The sequence below is a fragment of the Vulpes vulpes genome, chromosome 3 (assembly GCF_048418805.1).
Source record: "Vulpes vulpes isolate BD-2025 chromosome 3, VulVul3, whole genome shotgun sequence".
NCBI lineage: Eukaryota > Metazoa > Chordata > Mammalia > Carnivora > Canidae > Vulpes > Vulpes vulpes.
The window spans coordinates 108,198,845-108,222,549 of NC_132782.1; the positions used below are offsets into that span (position 1 = coordinate 108,198,845).

At 45.8% G+C, this 23,705-nt stretch overlaps 1 protein-coding gene across 2 annotated transcripts in view; it reads left to right on the forward strand.

The window, feature by feature from the left end:
• The window catches only part of USP7 (ubiquitin specific peptidase 7), a 63,540-nt gene that overhangs the window by 29,884 nt on the left and 9,951 nt on the right, over window positions 1–23,705 (forward strand). The window contains exons 2-14 of one of the 2 annotated variants that reach the window (XM_072753880.1): window positions 1,517–1,621; window positions 7,045–7,243; window positions 9,022–9,160; window positions 9,721–9,809; window positions 11,886–11,994; window positions 12,917–13,047; window positions 13,511–13,565; window positions 14,582–14,662; window positions 14,762–14,852; window positions 17,572–17,654; window positions 20,489–20,598; window positions 22,112–22,268; window positions 23,296–23,440. In XM_072753880.1, coding sequence (XP_072609981.1) covers window positions 1,517–1,621; window positions 7,045–7,243; window positions 9,022–9,160; window positions 9,721–9,809; window positions 11,886–11,994; window positions 12,917–13,047; window positions 13,511–13,565; window positions 14,582–14,662; window positions 14,762–14,852; window positions 17,572–17,654; window positions 20,489–20,598; window positions 22,112–22,268; window positions 23,296–23,440 — 1,494 coding nt within the window. Of the gene's footprint in view, window positions 1–1,516; window positions 1,622–2,343; window positions 2,520–7,044; window positions 7,244–9,021; window positions 9,161–9,720; window positions 9,810–11,885; window positions 11,995–12,916; window positions 13,048–13,510; window positions 13,566–14,581; window positions 14,663–14,761; window positions 14,853–17,571; window positions 17,655–20,488; window positions 20,599–22,111; window positions 22,269–23,295; window positions 23,441–23,705 lie in introns of those variants that run through there. The other variant, XM_026003100.2, reaches the window with a different exon arrangement.

A 23,705-nucleotide genomic window follows, 5' to 3' on the forward strand; every position in this document is an offset into this window, starting at 1 on the left:
GCAGAGACGTAGGCAAAGGGAGAAGCAGGCTTCTCGCAGGGAGCCTGATGTGGGACTTGATCCCAGATGCCGGGATCATACCCTGAGCCAAAGGTAGACTGTTCAACCGCTGAGCCACCCAGGCGTCTCTATTTTTAAAAATAACTTCAATACAAGTGTTAATTGTATATATTGATAATAGTTAATAAAACAAGAGTATCAGGATTAGAAGTGACACAAATTTGGTAATACCGGTTTCTTGGCCTCCAAGGATTTCTGAGTTCTGTTTTGAGATGCTTAAGGGGAAAGACATGGTTTATATTCAGGAATTACTTGAGAGATGTAATCTGATAATTGGGGGTTTGGGAGAGTGTCTAGAGGGGAACGGGGAGGGTGCTGTCCCTGGTGCTGAATCAGACCCGCTGACGATCTGATGGGGGAAATGTTTTGAAAAGTTGCAGGCCTAGGACACACTTAGGTAGCTGTTTTAAAAACCACATCTCCTATTTGTAGCTGAGACTGTTGATTTCAGTCAGAATGCATACAGGAAACATAAGGGGGCCACATTAGTTGCAGTGAGCTGTTCTGACATGTGGAAGAAGGAGAGGGTTTACATATGAAAGATGGACCCTGTTTGCCACCGAAGGCTATTTAAATCCCAACACTTGACCTAGCATTTTGTTTTTTTTCCTTTTAAGCCAACGACCTACGTCAGTGTAAGAAGATTGCTTTTAAATAGAGATGAGAATGATATTTGCCATTCATTGCTTCAAAGTTTTGAATCCATGCCTTTGATTATATATAAATGTTTGTCAAGCCATATTTCAGCAAGCATTTAGAAATCTGTAACACATCTTTTTATGTGCTTCTTAATCCTCCTAGGGACCCCCTTTCACACACCTTCTGCCCCAACTCCCCCATTCTGGTTTTTGCATGGATTTATACTTCAGTTACTACAATAATTGTCCAATGGCACTTTAGGACTCACAGTTTTTTGCTGTTTTAAAGCATTAACATGTGGTAGAAAGTTCCATTGCACGTTGCTCTGTATGTATTTAGTTAACCATGTTTTTTCTAGGATTGAGTTTTATTTTTATTTTTAAAAGTATTTTATTTATTTGAGAGAGAGCGCGCGCGCATGAGTGGGGAGAGGAACAGTGGGAAGGGGAGAAGCGGCGTCCCTGCTGAGCAGGGAGCTTGACCTGAGCTGAAGGCAGACACTTCACTGACTAACCCAGGTGCCCCTTGGGGTTGAGTTTTAATGAGTAGGAAGCCTATTTCAAAATATCATTGCAAATGGAGCAAATGTGGTATACTGGTTGTTCGTGTCCCATTTAGCATTTTGAAAGCAATGAAAATTCGTAGTAAACATATTAGTAAATACCTTTTGGGATAGGGCATGTTCATTATGGCACATTTGGATCATATTAGTGACTAGAAATCGTCAGAAGTACAAATATGTTTTTATTTATTTAATTCAAGACCTAAAGGTAAAAACCATGGAATTTCTTTTTCTTTTTCTTTTTTTTTTTTAAAGCTGGAGACACAGATGACCCACCAAGAATTACTCAAAACCCTGTTATCAACGGGAATGTAGCCATGAGTGATGGGCACAACAACACAGAGGAAGATATGGAGGATGGTGAGTACATGTGGTTTGTTTACTTGCATTGGGCAGAAAACAATCAGAAACACATTTCTTCCTTGAGTACTTCTGAGTTTCTTAGGCATAGCTAGTTTTCAGGAGGTCTATATCTGAAGAAAATTTAGGAGCCCGTTTTGGATTTGAATTTAAAGATTACCTGCTTATTTCAGGGTAAGGTGGTTCTCCCCAGCCTAGGCAAGAAGGTTTAAATACAGAAGTTTGTAGCAGATGGGGATTTACTCAGGGTTGCAATTTCCCAGCCACTGTTAGTGTTCAGAACAAGTGTATCTTACTCTCCTTTCCTTTTTATTTGCAGCAAGATACTTCTAGACATTGGAACTTGGGTTTCCATTGCATTCTTACTGTAGTTGTCTGTAGCTGGTAATTCTTCCCTGTTCCCATTAGGTGTGAAATTAGAATCGAGCTTTGGGTTTCATTCTCCCACACTAACTTTTGGTCTATATCTTCTGTGCCAAACGTGTATGCAGAGGTATATGCATGGACATTTTGTGCCCAGGAAATCACTTTCTTTTGAGGCCATTTCTTCTATATAATTTATCAGATAGGTGACCTGTACATTTATTTGCAAGGTCAAAATCGTGAGTCGGTAGCAGCCAGTAATCGCTTTATGCAGTCCCTGGAATCTTGCAGTGTAATATAAAACCATGTTCTGTCAAAAGCCTGTCCATCAATCCTCATGAGGGTTGTGTCCTTCCCAGGGGAGTAACGGGGCAATTGAAAGGAACCATCAGTCCCGGGCTGCGCCACCAGAAGGACTGCTGTTCAGACCTCCTGCCAAAAGTTCAGCCTCCATGAGAAACTGCAGCCGTAGTTGAGAGTTCTCTCACAGTGCGGTTTACCCCCTGGCAGCTGGCTGAGGCAATATCTGAGGAAGGTAAAGAGGCGTGGTCTAAACCCCGCTGCTTTGTTACCTGTGGAGTGCGCTTCCCACCGTAGATCAAGGGCAACGGTGTGGGTGTGGTCTCTTTGGTTGCTGGGCTCTTGGTTTCATTTCAGACACCGGAGATGCCAAAAGTGATTCAGAGAGTGCAGTTGGGAAGGTGCAGCCAGGCCCGGTGGGCCCGGTGTGAATCAGAGAGGGCTTCCAGTCACTTGAGCAGTAACTGGCTTACCCCAGGCAGAGAGCTCCCTGTCTAGTTCCACAGAGCAATTCTAAACGAATATTTCTGCACGTGTTTTTTTTGGGGGGGAAGGCTTGGGATGAGGCACAGATGTAGATAAAGGGCAGGGTTTCTCTACCTTGGCACTGTTGCCTTTTTGGGCGCATCATTCTTGGTTTTAGGGGTCTGTTCTAGTGTGATCAGATGCCAGTGTCATCCCTGCAGTCATGCCCACTCCCTGCAGTCCCGACAACCAGAAATGTCTCTGGACACAGCCAGGTGTCTCTGGGGGTCCAGATTGCCTCACTTGAGAACCACTGTTAGGAGATTATAATATACATAAAACCTCTTTCCTTTTGAGGCAATTTTTACTAAATCAGTATAATAAGTAATACTGCCAAACCATAGAACCTAAAAGTGAAAATACTCCCATAGTGAGTTACCAGACGGGTAAAAGGCATTATAGGACAAAGCAGAGTGGTCTTCAGTGGCACTGTATTCCTTCCTGATTTGGGATTTTAGGTGTCTTTTGAAAGGCCCAGGCTAGGAGAGTGAAATGATTGTCTCTCTATGATGATAAGGGGATGGAAGGGAGATTGTTCTGCTTCTAGGAGTAGAAGCCTTAGTTTAGGGCAGCATTTTCCCAATCCCAATAGGTATTTTGAAACTCTTTTCTGTGGGATGTTAGCATGTGATGAGAAGTATTCAGTGGTCTAGGAAGTTGGAGCGGTGTTGGGTCAAGCAAATGTCCATATCATGGAGCTTCTCTGGACTGTCCATACCTTAAAATCTTTTTCCAAAAGACTCGTTTTGTTAGTGATTCCCGAACACTGAACCCCCTTTGCTGAATCTGCTTTTGACATTGTAAAAATAGGGCATGCAATCTGGGAAATATTGGATTAGGCTTATATCTACTGGGTAGAAGGGCCTTTTTTGGGAGGGCATTTTCTCTACAAAAGTTAAGTAGCTGACAGCACAGGCAGGAATTTGGTTGAGATAGAGCCGTATTTAAAAGTCCTATTAATGGAATTATGAGCAAGAGTCAGAGTCGTTTTCTGGTTGCACTTACCTATGCTACTTTGATTTTGGTTTCTTACTCAGGTTTTCCTTAGATAATGATGAGAGAAGTTTTAGAGTAAATGCAGCCTCTGCAAATGTAGATTGTCGGTACCCATGAAACAAAAGTAATTTCTGAGGGCCAACTAGGACTTGCAAAGAATAAAAAATTGAGGTTTGATAAAATTAACTGCAAGAGCGCCATTTGGGGACTCTTTAGGCTAATCTTCTGATTTAAAACAAAAGATTGTATCTTCCTCTACCTTTTTCATGCAACTGGATCCTAGTCTGGTACATTGGCCTTTGCCCTGGGAAGATAAGGTTGGAGTACAAAGGGCATGGTGGACGCTGCTCTGTAAGGGCAAGAGTGGAGGTGAAGGGTAACCAAGTTTTCATGTTGAGGATGTATGGTGACCGCAGGTAGCAGAAACTCCTCATCCTGTCCTTGACAATAAAAAGAGGCATGGAGCAATGCACTAAATTCAGCATTCAGGCAGGTTATAGAGTCTCTGTTTGGATGAAACACTAATTCTGCAGGATGTGGGGCATCCTTCAGAATCTCAAGTGTACTGCTTTAATTTTTTTTTTTAATTTTGAAGTAATTATATATAGACACAGGGAAGTTGCAAAAATAGGATCTTGGAGTACCTTTTATCTCTTTTCTTGGGCAAAGATGTTTATGGCTCCCGTAATTCCTCACGGGAGTGTGATCAGGCCAGGTCTTTCTGCCAAAGATAGGTTTCAAGTCTGCTCTGCTTTTTTGTAGGCCCTCCTGTCTTGACCTTTTGGTATATAATGTTATTTTTCATTTATGTAATTAGTTTAAAAAGAGTTGAGAGCCATAAGGTGACATTTTTATTCGCATGAAATCTCATGTTAAATGTCCTGGTTGGCATTTTTCAGAAGTAAGTCTGTCCTAAGGGTGTGCCTTGAATATGAGGTGGAATCTCACATCTAGTATATAAATCCATTTGTGTGAGCTGAGCTCTGTGAGGCAGGATGGTGCCAGGCATGGGCCCCTGAACATCTCTCTGCCTCTGAAGGAAGGGCCTGCCATCTTGTGGATTCGGTACCATGCTGAGTTTTGTTTGAGCCTATTTGATATTTAAGATTAATTTTGGAATTTGACTGAAGTGGGGTAGAACAAAAAAGCATTTCTGATGGGCTTTGACTTTTGTCTGTAAAAATGTAATCGTACAGAGAGTGGAATTGTATCTGAAAACAAATGGGTGAGTTAGAAGAGAGGCAGAACTTGGGAACACTGAACACTTTAGGATCTCATGAGTACATGCCCTGAGGTGATTTTTATTTGGTTAATTGCAGTTCTCTGGTCCCCAAAAAAGAGGACCAGTTTTATTGAGATCTGCTTTTGGGGGATATTAAACTCTGGGATATGACATTTTACTTACCAGAGGCAAGGTCACTCACTGTTAAGGTGCCACAGATCTCAGGTCCTGAAACCTGCTGTGCTCATTTTGTGAAACACCTCAGATAAGATAAACCACTTAGCTTCAGCAAGCCTCAGTTTCCTCATCTGTAAAGTGGGAGTACATCTGCACTTGCCTACCTTACAGAATTGAAATGCTGCTCACATGTGATTTGAGTCTGTGAAATAGTGGCTAAGCCAGTCTAAGACATGACCTTGAACCTATCTCTTGCCTTTTCTATCTTTTTGCCCCTCAAAGGGGTTGAGGTCATACCTACCACTTAATGAAGCTTGAGTACATGCTGCATCTCTTAGGTAGGACTCACACCTCCTGAGCAGCCCTTGTTTCTGAGGGGCTGTAGCTCTACATGAGCAGGGCTACATGTAACAGAAAAATTGGGGATAAAGAATGTTGAAAGAAGGGGTCAGTGCCAAACTCTCAAGCTTACTTTTGGTTCTTATTTCTTTGGTAAAGAATACTACCCTCTCATGAGGATTGATGGACATGTTTTTCTTAAAAGCAAATTCAGATAGTCACAAACATAAGGAATTTCCATACCCCCCGAGAAGCCCTTATCCTGAGCACCTGGTTGTCTTGGGGAAGTTTGGAGACCGAAGAATGAAGGAGGGCAGTATGTTCTGCTTAACGTGCTCTTACCTCAAGCCTGAGAGTCCCCCTAGGTGCTTCAGTAGCCTGGGGATGAGAGATGCCAAGCCACAAAATGCCTTCCATGTACCATATATTCTGGAGACCTACTGTGTCTCTTTGAGATGTGGCTCCTGGCCCCCTGCCACCCTGTGAACTGTAGCCCTTCTGCAATCAGATAGGTACTGAAACGGAGAGCAAGCATTTAGAGACTTGTATAGAAGTTTGACCTCGTTGTAGCAGCTTCCTGATGTTTTATAAAAGTGCCAGCCGGTAAGATTGGCGCGGTGACCTGGGGAGGGCTGCTCCTTCACATGACTTTGAGAAGCATCCATCTGGACACTGCTGGGGTTGTCAGGGCTAATCAGCAGCCAGTGTCACTTGTAAATGAATAGTCACCGTCAGTCAGAGGTGAAATACGAAAGTGTGACTTTTAATTGAAAGTCTGCTAAGAGAGGCATCATATCAATACATCACTTTCTACTGGAGGAAACCTTAATTCCTTAAATTGGCCTTCACGTCTTGTTGAGTAAATTTAACAATTTTGACGATTCATGTGGATAAGAATACCAATTTCTTTCTCTTTAAGTTAATCCTCCTTAGGGAGTCCAGGCTGGTATTTCACAAAAATTGTGGACTGATGAAGTTAACATTTATTTGGGGGCTCACTTCTTAGCCAGATTTGTGTCTCAAACAGTGCTCCCCTGCAGCAGGAGTGGCTGGGGCACTGCTCCCTCTGCACCGCGAGTGCATGGCCCCTCACTGCTCCTCTCGGGGCCCACCCGATGGCCTAACACCCAGGCCCACTCCGGCCCACCCCAGCCCGGCACAGGGGAGCAGATGTCACCCGAGCTGCTCCAGGCCTCCTCTGCCAAGCCCGTCTGCTCACCAAGGAGGACTCGGGAATTGCCAGAGTAGAGTAGATGAGTTCTTACCCAACTGTGGGATTGAGGAGAGCCGGCAGGTGTGTGTTAGCCCTCTGGGTTTGGGATTTCACTCACCCAGAAGCTGTGTGTCACCTCACTGTTCTAGCTCATCGGCACTTCCCTCAGAGTCAGGCTCTCGCAATTGGGTCGCCCGCAGTTGGTGGTGGTCCCACGCGGTGTCCCACGGCTGTCGGTGCTGTCTCCCAATGTCCAAGCCCTGTGACTGATGTGGCCTTTTCTTGCAGACACGAGTTGGCGCTCCGAGGCCACGTTTCAGTTCACTGTGGAGCGCTTCAGCAGACTGAGTGAGTCGGTCCTTAGCCCTCCGTGTTTTGTGCGAAATCTGCCATGGAAGATTATGGTGATGCCACGCTTTTATCCAGACAGACCACACCAAAAAAGCGTAGGATTCTTTCTCCAGTGCAATGCTGAATCTGATTCCACGTAAGACAGTTTAAATGATGCGATTACAAACCCACAAATAGTTACGCTACGCGATCGATCGGAGGCCCGATCTGATCGGCCTCTCTGAACTTAACAGTTTTGAATTTCCTTGCTGCCTCTGCATAGCCCTTTTGATATTACATTCGGTGAAATACATTTCCCTCTTTAAAATTCACTGGTAGGTATTCTATCCAAACTAGAAAAGGTGTGTGTTGCAACTAAAAACACAAAGTTCACGTTTTAGAATCTACCAGCCCGTGGAACATGGAATTGGGGCCCATGTGGCCTGGCTCACCGCTGGATTGAGGGCTTTCCCGTCCTCCCAGAAACTGCCTGAGAGGACAACTGTAGTTAAGGAAGATCCCTCAGGTCCTGCAGCTTCCCCTTCAGTGTGTTAACCAGTTCCTCTGTGTTAAATCAGAAAGTTGAAATCAAAACCTTTGAGGGCTTTATAACATGAGCCTCTCCAGCTTATTTTAAGAAAATTGTTTTGTTCCTATAATTTTTTAAAAAGAAGTGTGCAATAAAATGTCTTCAAATTGAGAAAAGTCTCCATGGTCCCTTTATTCAGATGAAACCAAAGATTAGAGGCTTCACATTTTCTACCTATTGATTCATTCTCAAAAGTTTAATTCTTCCCTTAATTAAAAACTGTCACTGTTCAGCATCTATCAGAAGCTTAGTTGATATGGTTTGAGAGGGTCCCGGATCACTTGTCCCCCATTGTCCTTCTCATTCCATGTCGAGGAGCCCATGAGAAGGCTGCTTTCTTGGCCCACGTCTGTCCAGTCACCCCCAGACTGAGGCCCTTTGGAGCATTCATGAAGGCTGTTTCCCAAGGGCTCTGGCCCTCGCTGCTCTGTCCAGGCTCCAGGGAACATAGTGCATTTCCTTGTTTTTTTTTTACGTGACTATATAAGAAGTGCACAGGTGATTATGTGCTGCTGCCAGGGCCTGTATGTAGGTTAAAATTTTTCTTCCCATGTTCACATTATGATCTGATTTCTGGTGAGTATTTGGGCTACACTGTAGTCTGACAGATAACTTTAGCCTGACAGTAGTTTGGGAGAACAGTGAGCTGTCTGTGTGCAGTACAGGCGGCCTGCGCCCGCAGCAGCAGAAATGCCAACATAGGCTCTTTCCGCTGAGCCGCGCGCGTCTTCGCTGACATGGATTCGGAGCTGTCTTGCCATGTTGCTTCTGGGCAGTTCTCCTTTAGCACCAGGTCCTTAGCGGACCTTTAGAGGGCCGGATCTTTTTGGTTTTCAAATACTGCTCTAGAGGCCCTTTTGTGATCTGTGCCCAACTTGACAGTAGTGGGACACTTCTGCGGCTGGGATTTGGTGCCCAGCACAGCCCTGCCCCAGAACCTGTGTGAGAGGGGGCTCTTGGACGGCATGGCCTTCATCTTTTCGTTCTCTTCTTTTCACCTAACACCCTGATCAGATCCTAAAACTACCATGTGATCAGGAAACTAGTCACTCACAGAATCTAAAGACCAGTATCTAAAATGCAGAAATTTCTTTTTTATTGAGACCAATTTAAAAAAACACCTGATTTAAAACTTTTTAAGGAAATAAGACCATAGGTCACGACACTACAGATGGCATAGGGGCACCCCAAACCCTTTTAGATGCTTTCTCCATTAAAGGTAAATGTGCCCCTCCCAAAAAATAAAAGAGAAAAAAGAAAAATGTGGGCATTTTTGTGTGCTGTGATTTTAAAAGTACAAACATTAGTTAAATAGGTCAACTGAGGCTTAGATTTTCTTTGAACAGGTCGTGGTCTTGCCATGCGCAAGCTGTGCTGAAGATAATAAATTACAGAGACGATGAGAAGTCGTTCAGCCGACGCATTAGCCACTTGTTCTTCCACAAGGAGAATGATTGGGGGTTTTCCAATTTCATGGCCTGGAGCGTAAGTAACCAAGTATTTACGCAGAATGATCTGAGCATTACTCCGTCTTCCCAAGTCCTTCACTCTTCAGAGCCTTCTCTTCATTCTAGAATCAAAACGTGTGCTTCCTAAGTGGGACAGGTGTCCGAAAACGTGTTTTCTCCAGTTTGCTAGCTGAGATTTTTAAGCAGCCAACAAGGCAGCATTGGTGGGGCCCCCAAGTGAGGCATAGTTTCGGGGAACCTCCTCAATTCTTGGTTCTCCAGCGTGGGTTCTTCAGAACCTCTGCAAGCCCTTGCTCTGGAAAGCGGGACTGATGCCTCGGGACCCATGCCTCAAGGCCGTGCCCTGGCGACGAGCCCCCATTGCCTCCCGCATGCCTCCTACAGGAACCAGGCTCTTACTGATTTTGTTCAGAGGACGCTAGTTAATGCAAATCAAAACACTGCAAAATTAGCACAATTTGAGGGTTAGAAAAAGTAATGTTTTCCTCTAAGTAGAGGGCACCAGGGTTATTGTCTCTGGAATGAAGTGGGCATTCGTGTGTTCTCATGCAAGTTGGATATTCTTATTTTTTATAGGAAGTGACTGATCCTGAGAAAGGATTTATAGATGATGACAAAGTTACTTTTGAAGTCTTTGTACAGGCGGATGCTCCCCATGGAGTTGCGTAAGTTTTTCTTTAATTGGGTGCTATTAAGAAATGCCTTCTCTGCTGTGGTGAAAGACGCACTAGCATGTTAACAGATGCATATACTTAACAGATACGCACCCTCTCTGCGCTTGCCCCTTGGCACACATATGGGGGATACCCAGCTGTGTCTGCCAACTTCACCTTCGCCCCTTCGCCTGGCATAGTTTATGGAGTGGGTTCTGTCTGCCAGACATTGCTGTGCACTAGGAATGTGATTGTGGTTTGCAAGACAGCCACAGGTTTCTGTCCTCAAAGAATGTTCAGACTGGTGGGACGGAGGAAGTTCATGCCAGTTCGTAAATAACTACAGAGGAAACACCCTGGTTTTATTTTGAAGAAGGCAGGGATATGAAGGTCTGGGAGTGGTGGGTATGATGAGGAAGCAGAGGAGGAATGATGGGTTGGAGGTGGTGAGTGAGGTGGAGCCGAGGTCGGAGGACCCGCAAGAGAAGCGATTATGCCTCTGTGGTGACCGGTCTGTGTGCCCGAGCAGTGTCCGGCCCTACAGGAAGCATGGGCTTGGGTTACTTGTCACGGGGAGGGTAAGGGATTGGGACCAGAGAGAGCAACAGGAGCAGAGACACCGGCAGGGAAGTGTGGGGTTGGGCAGCACATCCAGAAGGTGTGGAGGCTGAGCCGAAAGCTGGAATCAGGCTGTGGGGCCCTACTGACTTCGAGACCCGGGGGTGAGGCCGTCAAGTGCAATCTGGGAAGAAATTGAGCAGCAGGTGCCAGTTTCTTGCCCACGTCACTTTGTCTTCATGTGGCTCTGCTCTGGCAGGAGTGCGTGTGTGGGATGACCTGGACAGACCGGGGCAGAGAGCCGTGGGGCTGCCGAGAAGCAGCTGTTACTTGGTCCGGGTCCTGGTTGGTGTGGTCCCGGAGTGTGTTCGGGAGGAATCGAGCTTTTCTTGACTAGCCTTTTCAGAGTTCAAACTATATTCAGATGTCAGGAGTGGGGGCAAAAGCAAGAAACTAAATGTTTTGTGAGGGCGCTCCCCGCCCCCATTTTGAAAACCTTTCCTCTGTTTATGATATACTTCTTTTGACTAAAAAAGTGGATTGGGTTTTTCAGCCTTCCCAATCAAAACAGATTTTTACTTTAATCTTACCAAAACCTATTCAACCATTATCATCTAAATCTTTGATTATGGTTTTTAAAATAACCTCTATAACGTAGGATTCTTAGATTTTCCTGCCAATTCTTAAAATTATCCATGGATAGGTGCACACACCCACCCACACACTTTAACCAGGGCACTTTGGCACATGTGAGCGTGTCAGCAAGGTCATGGAGTAACCCCTGGAAGTACTATTGACCCTGACCGCAACCAACAATAAACATCTCTAATGTTGCTAACACTTGATGGCAAATGTGTTTGTGTCTTTGCATTATGTACAGAGGGAGATGGGGAAGGGGGTGGTTTCAACTGGCATTCTCTCTGGCTTATTGTTACGATGGGGGCAGCGAGTAGTGAGGGCTGCTAACTCTGAGACTATGTATCTCTTCTCCTCAGCAACCCCCACCGTAGACTAGGGAAAAGGCACTAGGAGTTGAGAAGCCCAAACTAACTTGGCCCAGTGTATGTGCCTGTCTCTGCTTTATGTGTATGACTGCAGAAAAGACAGGTTTCATCTGTTGGCATTTCATGCTGACTCCACACTGGGAGCCAGTACACATGCAGTGGGACCACACTGAGAGCCAGTCTGATAGGATTCAATGACTGCCTGTGAGCGGTGATCTTGGGAAAAGGCAGCATTAAGCTGCTTCCTCCAGCACCGGGTTCGTGCACTTGGGCAGACAGGGCCCATGACCGTGCTAAGAACTCCTGGCCCTGGTGCCCCTGGCGCCCTGGGGGCCTGGCGGTGAGTTTCTGCCATGGCGGGGTGCGTGGCCGTCATTCCTGTGTCAGGATGGTGGGAGAGAGGTGATGGTGCACAGCAGTGCGGTGTCGGCCACACGCCGGCGTCTCACCAGAACACTCCACACACACTGCAGAAGCGAGGAGGTGTCCTGTGCGGTTTTCCCTCAACCTCGAACTGATCTTGTAGGTGGGATTCAAAGAAGCACACGGGCTATGTCGGTTTAAAGAATCAGGGAGCGACTTGTTACATGAACAGCCTGCTGCAGACTTTATTTTTCACAAATCAACTACGAAAGGTAAATGGATGGTATTTCTCTCCCTCAACCTTCCACCCACCCTTTTGCTCAAGTACTGAGGGTCAGGCAGAGAGTCCTGCCCCCCAGCTTTGCCGTGTCTCTCCCAGTACCACAGTGCTGTCTCCAGAGAGGGGCCCCACTTCCAGCGTGTGGAAGCTCATAAAGCTAACTTGGGTGATCAGACGTTTGCCGGCTAACAGACCTAGCTTTGGCAGGCTCTGTAGCCCCATGATAAAGTTGTTCTTTTTTTTTTTTTTTTTTTAAATATGAAAGCCATTAGTAGGGACATTTGGGAAGTTTTACATCCAATCTGAATTGAAAAGCCCCTGGCTATGAAGTGTAGTTTTCACTTACAGGTAAAACTTAACATTCATGAGAATTCTAATAGAAACCACAGATGTCCCTTGCATCCAGTGTAGCTAGTCGTCTGTCCTAGCTAGTCGTCTGTCCTTTAGGAATGCCGTGTGAACAGCATGGAGCAGTACAGACAACATGTACTCCTGGTCATGGGGGGGCTGCTGGCTGATCTGCTGGCTTCTCCTGTTCCATCGGCACAGCACCGTAGCTGCCCCGACAGGATGGTGTGGGGACAGCTGGATGTGGATCATTACAGTGGCACTTAGGTCTTATCACATCTTCTGTTCACAAGTAATGTTAAGCTAAAAAGTGTTGCTCCAAGAGGTATGAACTCAAAGTGGTTCTCTTTGGATGGTGAGCCGTGGGTAATTTTTAAATTCCTTTTTACTTTCTTGTATTTTTTTTATATTGCCTCTCAAGACTTTCATGATTTAAAAAAAAAAAAAACTTCCTGACCTATTTTGGGGGATAGTTAGAAGCCCAACCAACTACCATAGCCATTGTGATACTAGAAATGTTACTTTCACATAAAATTCCATTTTTATTTCTTAATCAATTATTTTAGGCTGTGTACATGATGCCAACAGAGGGTGATGATTCATCCAAAAGCGTCCCCTTAGCATTACAAAGAGTGTTCTACGAATTACAGCACAGCGATAAGCCTGTAGGAACAAAAAAGCTAACGAAGTCCTTCGGGTATGTATCGGATATCTGCCTTTCTGTTCTGCTTCCTTCTGCAAGGAAGAATAAAGAGCGCATAGTAGGAGAATCCAGAGTGTAGTGTAGGCATTTAAGTTTTAAGTCCATCTGAGTGTTTTTATCACCATATTTTTGCTTTGTCCTGTTGGGACATAAAGGCTCTTTTCAGAGTTTTGCTTGAGACCTGATTCTCCACCTGACAGCATCCTCTCACACACAGCAGGGTGTTCAGAACAGGACAAAGCTGTGAAGATGTTGGTGGCCTGATAAAATCCAATATATCTTTTAATCTGGGCCCCCCAAAATAAATAATCTCAAAAAATGAATTGAAGAATAATGGCCGAGTATGCAGTTTACCTTTTTCCCCCCCCCAGTTTACCTTTTTAAGTCTGAGTTGCCTAATTTGTTCTTACTTGAAATTTGGAAATTTAAATATAAACGTTCCTTTTCTCTTTCCAAGGTGGGAAACTTTAGATAGCTTCATGCAGCACGACGTTCAAGAGCTGTGTCGAGTGGTAAGTTCTGCGCTGTAATCCTGCACTCCTTAACATTGGCTGTTGTGAAGCACTCTCAGAAGTGGTAACCGAGTCAAAGCTCAGGCCTGCTTCACGCCAGTGCAACTCAGATGCGCTCATCCTTTCTCGGGACACAACCAGGCCAGGAAGGAGAGGCAGCATCTGTCTCATTTTCAAGCCAGAAAGCTTGAAAAGAAAATTGTTGGAGAGGGCAGTATGAGGGGAAACTTGGATTTCAGTAGCAATAGGTAGTAGCATCGTTTGAATTTGTTGAGTTGGTACATCTGCCTGAGTTACTAATCCGAGGAACCACAGATCAGCTTAGGTAGCTGTCCCAAGCTCTTGAGCTCTCTGCTTCGCTGTAGAATAGTACTTCCATTGTTACTCTGTAGCGTCCAGACTCCTGGGCACAAAAGTTCTAACTGAGCAGCCATCTGTACAGGTGATTCTCCCCAGAACCATCTTTAGGCACTAGCAAAATCCCGTCCTTCCAGTTGTAACCAGAGACACACACACAGACACACACACAGACACACAGACACAACATGAAATGGTTATTCAAGGTGATTGGCTGGGCAAGGTGTGTTTTCTTTTTTGCAGCACTAGCTGGATTGAATCCAGTTCATTAAATATCCATGGACAAACCAGTCAATCCTGTTGACAGGCTCAACCTCATTAATCTCTTGGTGTGGACCAATACGAGTTAAGTTTAGTGCTCAATTTACATGCTTTTCCACAGAGGTAAAATGAATATAAAAAATGCTTCTAAAGGCACTACAGATTACTAATTCATTCCAAAGGCTGTATAGAGGTTAATCTCAACTGTTGCATGTAGAGATTTTTGTAAATATCCAACCAAGAAAGAAGACTTTGTATGTTTTCATAATTGCATGCTAAAGGTCATAATATTTATAGTCTAGATCTTCTTTGACCATTGAAATTTCTTAGTCAAGTTTCAAATTATGGTATGTTAATTGAGCATAACATTTTCTTAAAGTCAAAACTTTCTCTTCCAGTTGCTTGATAATGTGGAGAATAAGATGAAAGGCACGTGTGTGGAGGGCACCATACCTAAATTATTCAGAGGCAAAATGGTGGTATGTGGTTACCAGTTTTCACCAATGATTTTAAACGATTTAAGAATGCTACTATTTTGACAGTCAGTACTTAAGCCATCTTATTTTCCTTATTTGTAGTCCTATATCCAGTGCAAAGAAGTAGACTATCGATCTGATAGAAGAGAAGATTATTACGATATCCAGCTAAGTATAAAAGGAAAGAAAAATAGTAAGTTTTGAACGTCATGGCACAACCTTTTGCTAATTTCTGTTTTGGTTTAATACTTCATTTCCCCAAGTGGTTTTTGTTGAAATATGGCACAGCTAGAGAACATTGCCCAGGTGATAGGCGTGCAGCTACCCACGTGCACACAGGCTCGTGCCCACACACAGGTCAGGCACCTCAGCATTTGCAGCACAGATGTTGGCCCTTCCTGGCCATGACCACCTCTTCTCAAAGGAAACCACTGTTTGGGCTTTTAACAGCCCCCTCCCCCAAAAAAAACACCCCCCCCCCAGGTTATTTTTGCATGTTTAAAATATAAAGATCAGATCGTGTTGGATATAGCCTCTGTTTTGCATTTCCTGTGCTCCACATCCTATGGACGAGAGAAGCAATAGTGTGATGTTTTTGCTGCTTTCCAGTATTCCACATGAGGAGTATTCACGGGTGTTTCCAGACCACACCTTCCTTGATAGACATTTGGGTTTTCAGGGTGTGGCTGTTGGGCTTTAGGCTCCCCCACCGCTCTTGGGCCCGGCTCCCATACTTGTTTGTGTGTTCACGTTGAGCGTAATTGTTGGCTCTAAGGGGGGGTGTCCATTCAGAACATGTTCATCACGCTGAACATCATAGTGGGAGTATGGGGCTGTCTCCGCTTTAATATACCTTCCCCTGAAGGGCAGTCACCTTGTCACCTCTCCAAGTGGTTGCTAGTCTTTGGGATATCTTCTTGAATGTCAGGAGTAGAGTTCCTAGTAACTTAATGTCCTAGTTGACCAGTTCTGTCACCTGTGATTTATGGATCTGTTTCTGTGGATTTACTTTTCTCTCCATCGGGGGCTGTTTTCCGGCTTCCTTGCATGTCTGGGCATCTTCTTGGATGCCTGCTATGGTAATTCTTCTCTCATTGGGTATTGGATGTTCTTGACCTTTGTTCTGGAGCATGTTGAGATGACTTGGACATGGTGTAGTTCTTTGGAGGCTGGTTTTCATGCCGTCAGATGGGAGCTCCACAGTGTTTAGTTGGGGCTACTGGTGCCTACGGCTGGGCAGCACCGTTCTGGGCCTTCTGCCTGGAGCTTCACATACAAGGAGACTTTTCACTGTGGCTGGAGGGAGCAGAGCCCCCATTGTCAGGCAGGTGTAAGCTCTGGGGACTGACATCCTGTCCTGGGCGGTTCCTCCCCTGGCCTCAGATCATGTCATCCCTCTGCTTGCTGATGACCACCCCCCAAGGCTCCAGGAGAGCTTTCCACAAACTGCTGCTGTCATCTTCCTGTGCACTCTGTACGCTACAGAGTCAAGCTGCCTTGGGCCCTCAGGCTCTCAGGAGATAGGGCCCCATTTGGGTTTCTTTCCACACAGTGAGCTGGACAGTTGAAGGGCTCTCTGAGGCTCACAGTCCTGTACCGCCCATGGTCCAGGGTGTAAACTTGTTCAGCGCAGGAGAGAGAGTTGAGCGGGTGCCAGGTGGGCAGGAGCAGGGAGGAGGGGGGTTCCACACCCACTCTGGATGCTGGCCTGACTGCAGGTAGAGCCGCTCCCCCATGTGGGGCTCACCTCTGTTCACTCTTTGAGGGGTGCTGCTCCTTTAAGGGCATTTCAGAGTTTTAGTGAAATCAAGCCTTTCGTTCTTTGCTTTTTATGTTAAGAACACCTGCCCTGAAGTCATAAGATATTCCCTTAGATGATGTTGTTTTATCTTTTCTATTTATACATAATCCACCCAGAATGGTTTTTTTTTTTTTTTTTTTTTAAGATTTTATTTATTTATGAGAGAGAGAGGCAGAGGGAGAAGCAGGCTTCATGCAGGGAGCCCGACGTGGGACTCGATCCGGGTCTCCAGGATCAGGCCCTGGGCTGAAGGTGGCACTAAACCGCTGAGCCACCCAGGCTGCCCCCAGAATGGGTTGTATGCATGTGGTAGGATGTCAAGACTGATCCTCCGCATGTGGGTCTCTGGTGAACCCATCACCTTCTCCCCTTGCTCTGCAACTTTGTCAGCAGTCAGGTGTTCATATCTGTGTGGATTTGTTTTTAGACTCTTTGTTCTGGGACATGGGTCATCCTTGCACGAATTCTACACCCTCCCCCACACCCTCTGGCATTACTGTGGTTTAGTTGACCAAATTGTAAGATATTCACAGCGTGCGTTGTGATTTTTCTGGACATACTATGAAAGGAGCACTCCATCCTAGTGAGCACATCTATGCCTGTACATCATCCTCTTTGTGTGTGTGTCAGAGCATTTGAGTTCTGATCTCGTAGCGAATTTCATTTACTCAACAGGAGGTTAGCGGCTCTAGTCCCCATGCTCCCCATGTGGTCCTTAGCCCCAATTCATCTTATTACTTACTGTCCCAGCCTGTCCCTCTTGTCCCCACCTTCCCCTTCTCTACCTGTACTGTCTTGATTGTAGCTTTGGTAAGTGTTTGGGTGAAACTGTGCACTTTAATGTTACTTGGTCATGTTAAAGTTAATAAAACATTTGACTCCACATTGTCACTTGCAACACCCTGAAGAAACCGTGTCTGTGTTCTTAGAGGTTTGGGGCTCCTGTGGAGCAGTGGCAGGGTCACAGTGGGTGTTGGTGGGTCTCGGGCAGAGGCCAGGAGCTGCGGTTCTCCGCTTTCCTCCAGCAGGCCCAAGTAATCGGGACGGTGGTGTCACCATCAAGACTTTAGTGAAATCATTAGTTGACTTTCTTCTCTTTCTCTCTTTCAAGTATTTGAATCATTCGTGGATTACGTGGCCGTTGAGCAACTAGACGGTGACAATAAATACGACGCCGGGGAACACGGCTTGCAGGTAACGTGGGAACTGTGTGCCACCTTACCCGCCACGGCACTCACTGTGTTTCCACATCCTCTGTGTCACTTGTGGATGAAACAGTTACTTGTACCCTTTCATGTGCTGCTCAAGTTTAGAGCTCAAAGGATTTTATTTCTTAGTGCACACACTGTATTTTGGGGCCTCCGATTGTGCAGCTGCTCAGGCGGGCCTGGTGCACGAGAGGCCCTGTCCTGGTGCTCTGTGGTGTTGTCTCTGTTGCATCTGAGACCCTGCTCCTCACCTCACTGGTGTCCCTGGGAACTTTCCCTCAGCTTCCTGTTGTTGTAGACTTTCTTATTTGCTCGGGCTCTGGCTTTTGCCTCATGGTGTACTTTGGCACGTATATGTGTGATGTAGTTAGTTTTCTTGTTTACTTTTAAAGATTTATTTATTCATGAGAGAGTTTTCTAAAGGATCCTTATTTGTAGAATGAGCAGCGTGTTTTCTCTTGCTTGTTCTGTGAACACAGGGTGTCCCTGCTTGTCTTCCACAAGGCCTTGCAGGGACTCTAAGCTTCTGGCAGTGCAGTGAGCATTATGGACAGGTGACTGGTCAGTCCACAATTGGGTGGAGAGACATGGACTATGATATGTTCCTGCCTGCCAGTCAGGCGAATGAGTGGGTCAGCAGCATCCTCCAAGATGCAGCCATCCAGAGTCTGTGTTGCAGGTGCATAACCTGGACACGTGGGCTCAGCCAGTTTATAATTTCCCAGACCATCCTGTGTTTACCATACCAAGCTTGCTAATTTACAGTTTGTGGCGCTGATGTGCCTATTTTGCAGTTGGCCACAGATCTGCTCTTCTGCTTAGGCCGCTCAGGATGCTGTGTTGTGGATCAGAAAGTCACTTTGCAAACATGCAACTAGATTCGCTTAGGGAACACTTTGGTCAACTCACAAGAATTGCCTTGGTCCACACTGGATAGTTTGGGGTCTGAGTGAGCAATACATATTTTGGAATCGTAGCCTCAAGGGACCATGGTAGAGAAACAATTCTTTTATTGTCCTTTAAAGTTTATCAAAACCATGCCACTCCTTTGTGTGGCAGGAAGCTCCTGGGTTTTCATTTTTCCAAAGATAATTTGTCCTCTTAATTACACTAATGCGATGTCAAAGAACCTTGTCTATGACAGTTCTTTCAACTGGACCTAGCCAGCCCCAGAGGGAAGGCCTGAATTGGAAGCTGAGCTATGATGAGAGCCCCCGTGGTCTGGTAGTGGTTGGGTTATCAGAGGGTTATTTACAGGAGGAAACCAGAGTCGGCTGAGGTGAGGGCAGGGCTGTGGGAGGTATGGAGTCGGTTGGTCCCCTCCAGGGGAGGCCTTGTTCAGAAGCAGGGCACATCCCACTCCACAGAGGCCACGTTGCTAGTGTGAGGGTCTTGCTGCTCTTGAGTGAGGACAGTTTTCGGAAGTGGGTTGGACTGTAAGCATCCAGTGTGCACTCTGCCACATGTGCTCTGAATTGAAGGTGCTGAGAGCCCAGGGGAAGGAAGCCGGTTAGTAGCGTCCTCCTGACCCCTACCTCTGAGCACCTGTGCTTATTCCAGCCAGGTGTCTGGTTTTTTATTTTGTTTTAAAGATTTTATTTATCCATGACAGAGAGAGAGAGAAAGGGAGGGAGAGAGAAAGAAGCAGGCTCCATGCAGGGAGCCCAATGTGGGACTCGAACCTGGGTCTCCAGGATCACACCCCGGGCCAAAGGTGGCGCTAAACCGCTGGGCCACCGGGGCTGCCCCAGCCAGGTGTCTGTAAGCACAGCTGATCTCACGTCGTTGTAGTCCTGAGCTTCTGCTTTTCCCATTAATGATTTTTGGTGTTCTTTTCATATTTCTTTCCCATAGTGTTTAATGATTGTGTAAAACAGCCCCAAGTGATTAAGCCCCAGTTTGCTTAGCCGTTCCCCTGTTGTTGGGCATCAGAATATAATGCAAAGTAAATCTCTCCCATGCAAGCTACTGTGGCAAACCTGAGAGAATGATCTAAGCAGAACATTTTACATTTTTTATTTTAAAGATCTTATTTATTTATTCATCAGAGAGAGAGCAGAGACACAGGCAGAGGGAGAAGCAGGCTCCCTGCGGGGAGGCCACTGTGGACCTCGATCCCAGGACCCAGGATCATGACCTAAGCCAAAGGCAGACACTCAACCACTGAGCCACCCAGGCCATCCCTTTATTTTTCAATTGCAGTCTCATCGATGTGCAGTATTAATATTAGTGTCAGGTGTGTCACATAGTGATTTGATGTTTTACATACATTAGGAAGTGCTCACCACAGCACAGTGTTGCCAGACTCTGTCCCTATAATGTACTTTGTATCTGTGACCTATTTTTTAACTGGAATTTTGTATCTCTTGATCCTCCCTCACTTGTTTCACCCCTCCCCCACCCCTGCCCTCTGACAACCACCAGTTTGTTCACTGTTGATAAGCCTGGTTCTCTTTTTGTCTTTGGGGTTTTGGTTTTCTTTAACATCTTACTTATTTATCTGGGGGAGAGAGTGTGCGCATGCGTGAACTGGGGAGAGGGAGGGGGAAATAGAATCTCAAGCAGACTCCCCACTGAGCATGGCGGCCAACACAGGGTTGGATCTCCTGACCCTAAGATCTTGTTTGAAACCCAAATCAAGAGTTAGACACTTAACCAACTGAGCCATCCAGGCTTTTCTTAAACAGTTTAAAAGCACCCCTGCTGGATACCTAATAAACCCCTTCCTCTCCCACCAGATTTCACCGACCACTATTGCTGTCCTTGCTTCAAGGACTAAGTAGGGCTGAACTAAACTTGCATTTCTTTTTCAATGTTCAGGAAGCAGAGAAAGGTGTGAAATTCCTAACTTTGCCACCAGTGTTACATCTACAGCTGATGAGATTTATGTATGACCCTCAGACGGACCAAAATATCAAGATCAATGATAGGTAATCTATAGTGGGATGTGAAAGTTAAGATTGAACATCGCCTGCCCTTGGGGGTCAGTCCCAGTGCTTTATTTCGTCTGTTTATGTTTTCAGTTCAACTCTGATGTATTTCGGTCTCTCTCCTGCCTCAGTATCCCAAGAACTATGGTTTTAAAGGATAATTTCCCTTATGAGATTTCAGAAGCTGCTCCTCCCATAGCTCCCTCTTGGGGAACACCAGCCCCCTCCACACTGTGGCAGGAGGAGGTCCCTGAGGGGAGGGTGCATTCACCAGAATGTCACTGTTACCTCAGGAGTGGAATTTGATGTTGCTGTATTTGTTTAAATAGGATTCTCCAATACTTTGTAACCTCTCAGTTGGCATTGACTTCTAGAATATGCTGGAATTTTCAGGAAGATGATGTAGATGTATGTGTGTGCTTTATTCCAGGTGTTTTCTAGATTCCTAAAATGCCAGGTTAAAAAAAGTGGTAGTACATACTACCTTCCCTGGTTTAGAATATAGAAGTTTTGTCCTGGTTAGTTTGGGCACAGGGTAGAGGTTGGTTATTGACCAATCAAACTTGAAGGAGGACGGGATCCAAATTATTTGCCACCAGCCAGGTCTTTGCTCTTTCATTCTTGCCCATCACTGTGGAATCTATAAGGAACTGTCTCCACCAGACCTCACATACTGGCGTCTTGTAGACTAAGTCCACCCTGCTCAGGTGTTTCATTGGGTCCTTACCTTGCTTTTGTTTCTGTTTTTATTGGCATTAGTTGCCAGCATTTAAAAAAAAATCATGAGATTTCGCGTAAAAGCCCAGATTTCTGGCATCCTTTAGGAATTTTGAACATTTGGCAGCCCAGCCAGACTTGCTGAGGGCAGCATTGGGCTAGTGCCGGGGCAGTTGCCCCTTCGGACTCTGTGCACACGCTCTCCTCTGAGTCCTCGCCGGCCCCCTCTCAAGGCACTCTTCGTGACTAATTTTGACTGTGTTAAAATATTTATGGACCCGGTAATCTAAAAATGAATCGAGTTCAGGATGTGTTTAGAAATCAGAAGGTTATAGGGGATCCTTTCTTACATATCTTCCCTGTTCAGATTCAATTTCCCATGTTTCCCAAACCTACAGTATATCCTCTGTGGTCTGATTCCTGGACAGCTGGAACTATTCGTTAATAACATTTGGAATTACGCACATCCTAGAAAAGTCATGGTGTGTATCCATCACAAGGCTGGTTGTTGTGTAATACCCTCAGCTTAAAATTCTGTTAGGCATCTCAGTGCATGTAGAAGCATTTCCATCTACCTAACTTCAAATTTTGTACTGCTGTATGGAGAATTAACTTGTTCTAATGAATAGAAGCTACCTTAGAAATCTTTCAGGGGCCTCCTGAGTCACATTGATACTTCCTTGTCCAAATAAAGATGAGTCAGTAAATTAGAACGCCTAGCAATAAGTAAAGCCTGAAGGGTAAACTATTTCACATGTTAATAAACTTGGATTTCTTTTAAAATGTTTTTCAATAGGTTTGAATTCCCAGAACAGTTACCACTCGATGAATTTTTGCAAAAAACAGATCCTAAGGACCCTGCAAATTATATTCTTCATGCAGTCCTGGTTCACAGTGGAGATAATCATGGTGGACATTATGTGGTTTATCTAAACCCCAAAGGGGATGGCAAAGTAAGTGCTGGGCAGGGGGCAGAGTTGGATGTGATGGCATGTAGGGCATTCACCCTGACGCTCAGCTTCGCCTTTTCCTCTTCCTGCCCGATTGCCTGGGTAGCAAAAGATTTCACCCTGGGCTCTGATTTATCTGTGTGCTCTCCTGCATTAGTTGCTGATACTTAAAGGTGGATAGTGAATTAGTGATTGTGCTTTGTGTATGCCTCTCCTTATTAGTATCCAATGTTGGACCTTTATCCCCTCATGTAAAGTGAGGCACAAATTTTGCACTTATGAATACCAGCAGAATAATCATCCACGGCCTGGGGCTGGGCAGGCGAGGCAGTGATGATTTGCATGCCTGGTTGTCCGCAGTTGTGATGCTTCATCTTCCCCTGGTTTGCATGGATCTGCTCTCAGAGTCTTCCTGAGAGGACGAGGTTCTCCTTGGGGTCTGTGTCCAGGACCATAGGGCCAGTGAAGAACAGAACAGAGGCCGAGCCTGCCTCTCTCAGGCTGAGATTTGGTAGAGGGACCCACACAGCACCAGACCACGATGAACCTTTCACTGCAGGATGTAGCAGCATGTAAAATGACTCAACCCACAATGAAGAGATTGAAAATAAGTATTACATAGAACTCTGCTGATTTTTTTTTTTAAGTCAGGCCCTCACTTGGCTGTGGTATGTCATGAGATAGGATCAAATGTCTCATTTAATTTTATAGCTATACCGTAAAATTTCCATTTTACTAGCAGAGTTGGGTGTGCCCTGTATGATTTTCTCAAGTCTGTAAAGAGTTGTACTCGCGGTAGATTGAATCTAAATTGAAATGGGCCGTTGGAGTATATGACAGTGTCGCCATCAGAGGCACCTTCACGGTTCCGGCCGAGGTGCCGGTGAGCTTCGTGAGGGGGCCAGTTGCCTGCAGCCATGCCCGGGCCTGCACACCGTCACCTCACAGGTTGGAGGAATACACTGCCTTTTGCTCCGTGTGCTTCTCAGAGCGCTTTATCTCTGCCGCGTCTCGTTGCTTCCCTCGCCAGTGGTGTAAATTTGACGACGACGTGGTGTCCAGGTGTACGAAGGAGGAGGCCATCGAGCACAACTACGGGGGGCACGACGACGACCTGTCTGTGCGGCACTGCACAAACGCATACATGCTGGTGTACATCAGGGAATCAAAGCTGAGTGAGTAGAGCTGGGGCGTGCCCTGCGTCCCCGTGGCCCTGAGTTCTGCTGCTTGTCCTCGTGTGGCCTCGGTCACGGTGTCTCTGGGCCAACTGGATGGCGCATGCGGGTTCTGATGTGGCCTCAAGGTCCCTAGTAACCTCCCTTGGATAAGATTGTGTATTGACCACGACAGGACCCTGGGGCCTCATAAGGGTGGTGGGAGGAGGAGGAGGTGGGAGACAGAGAAGAGAGCCTGTACACAGGTGAGCAGGGCCACATTTGT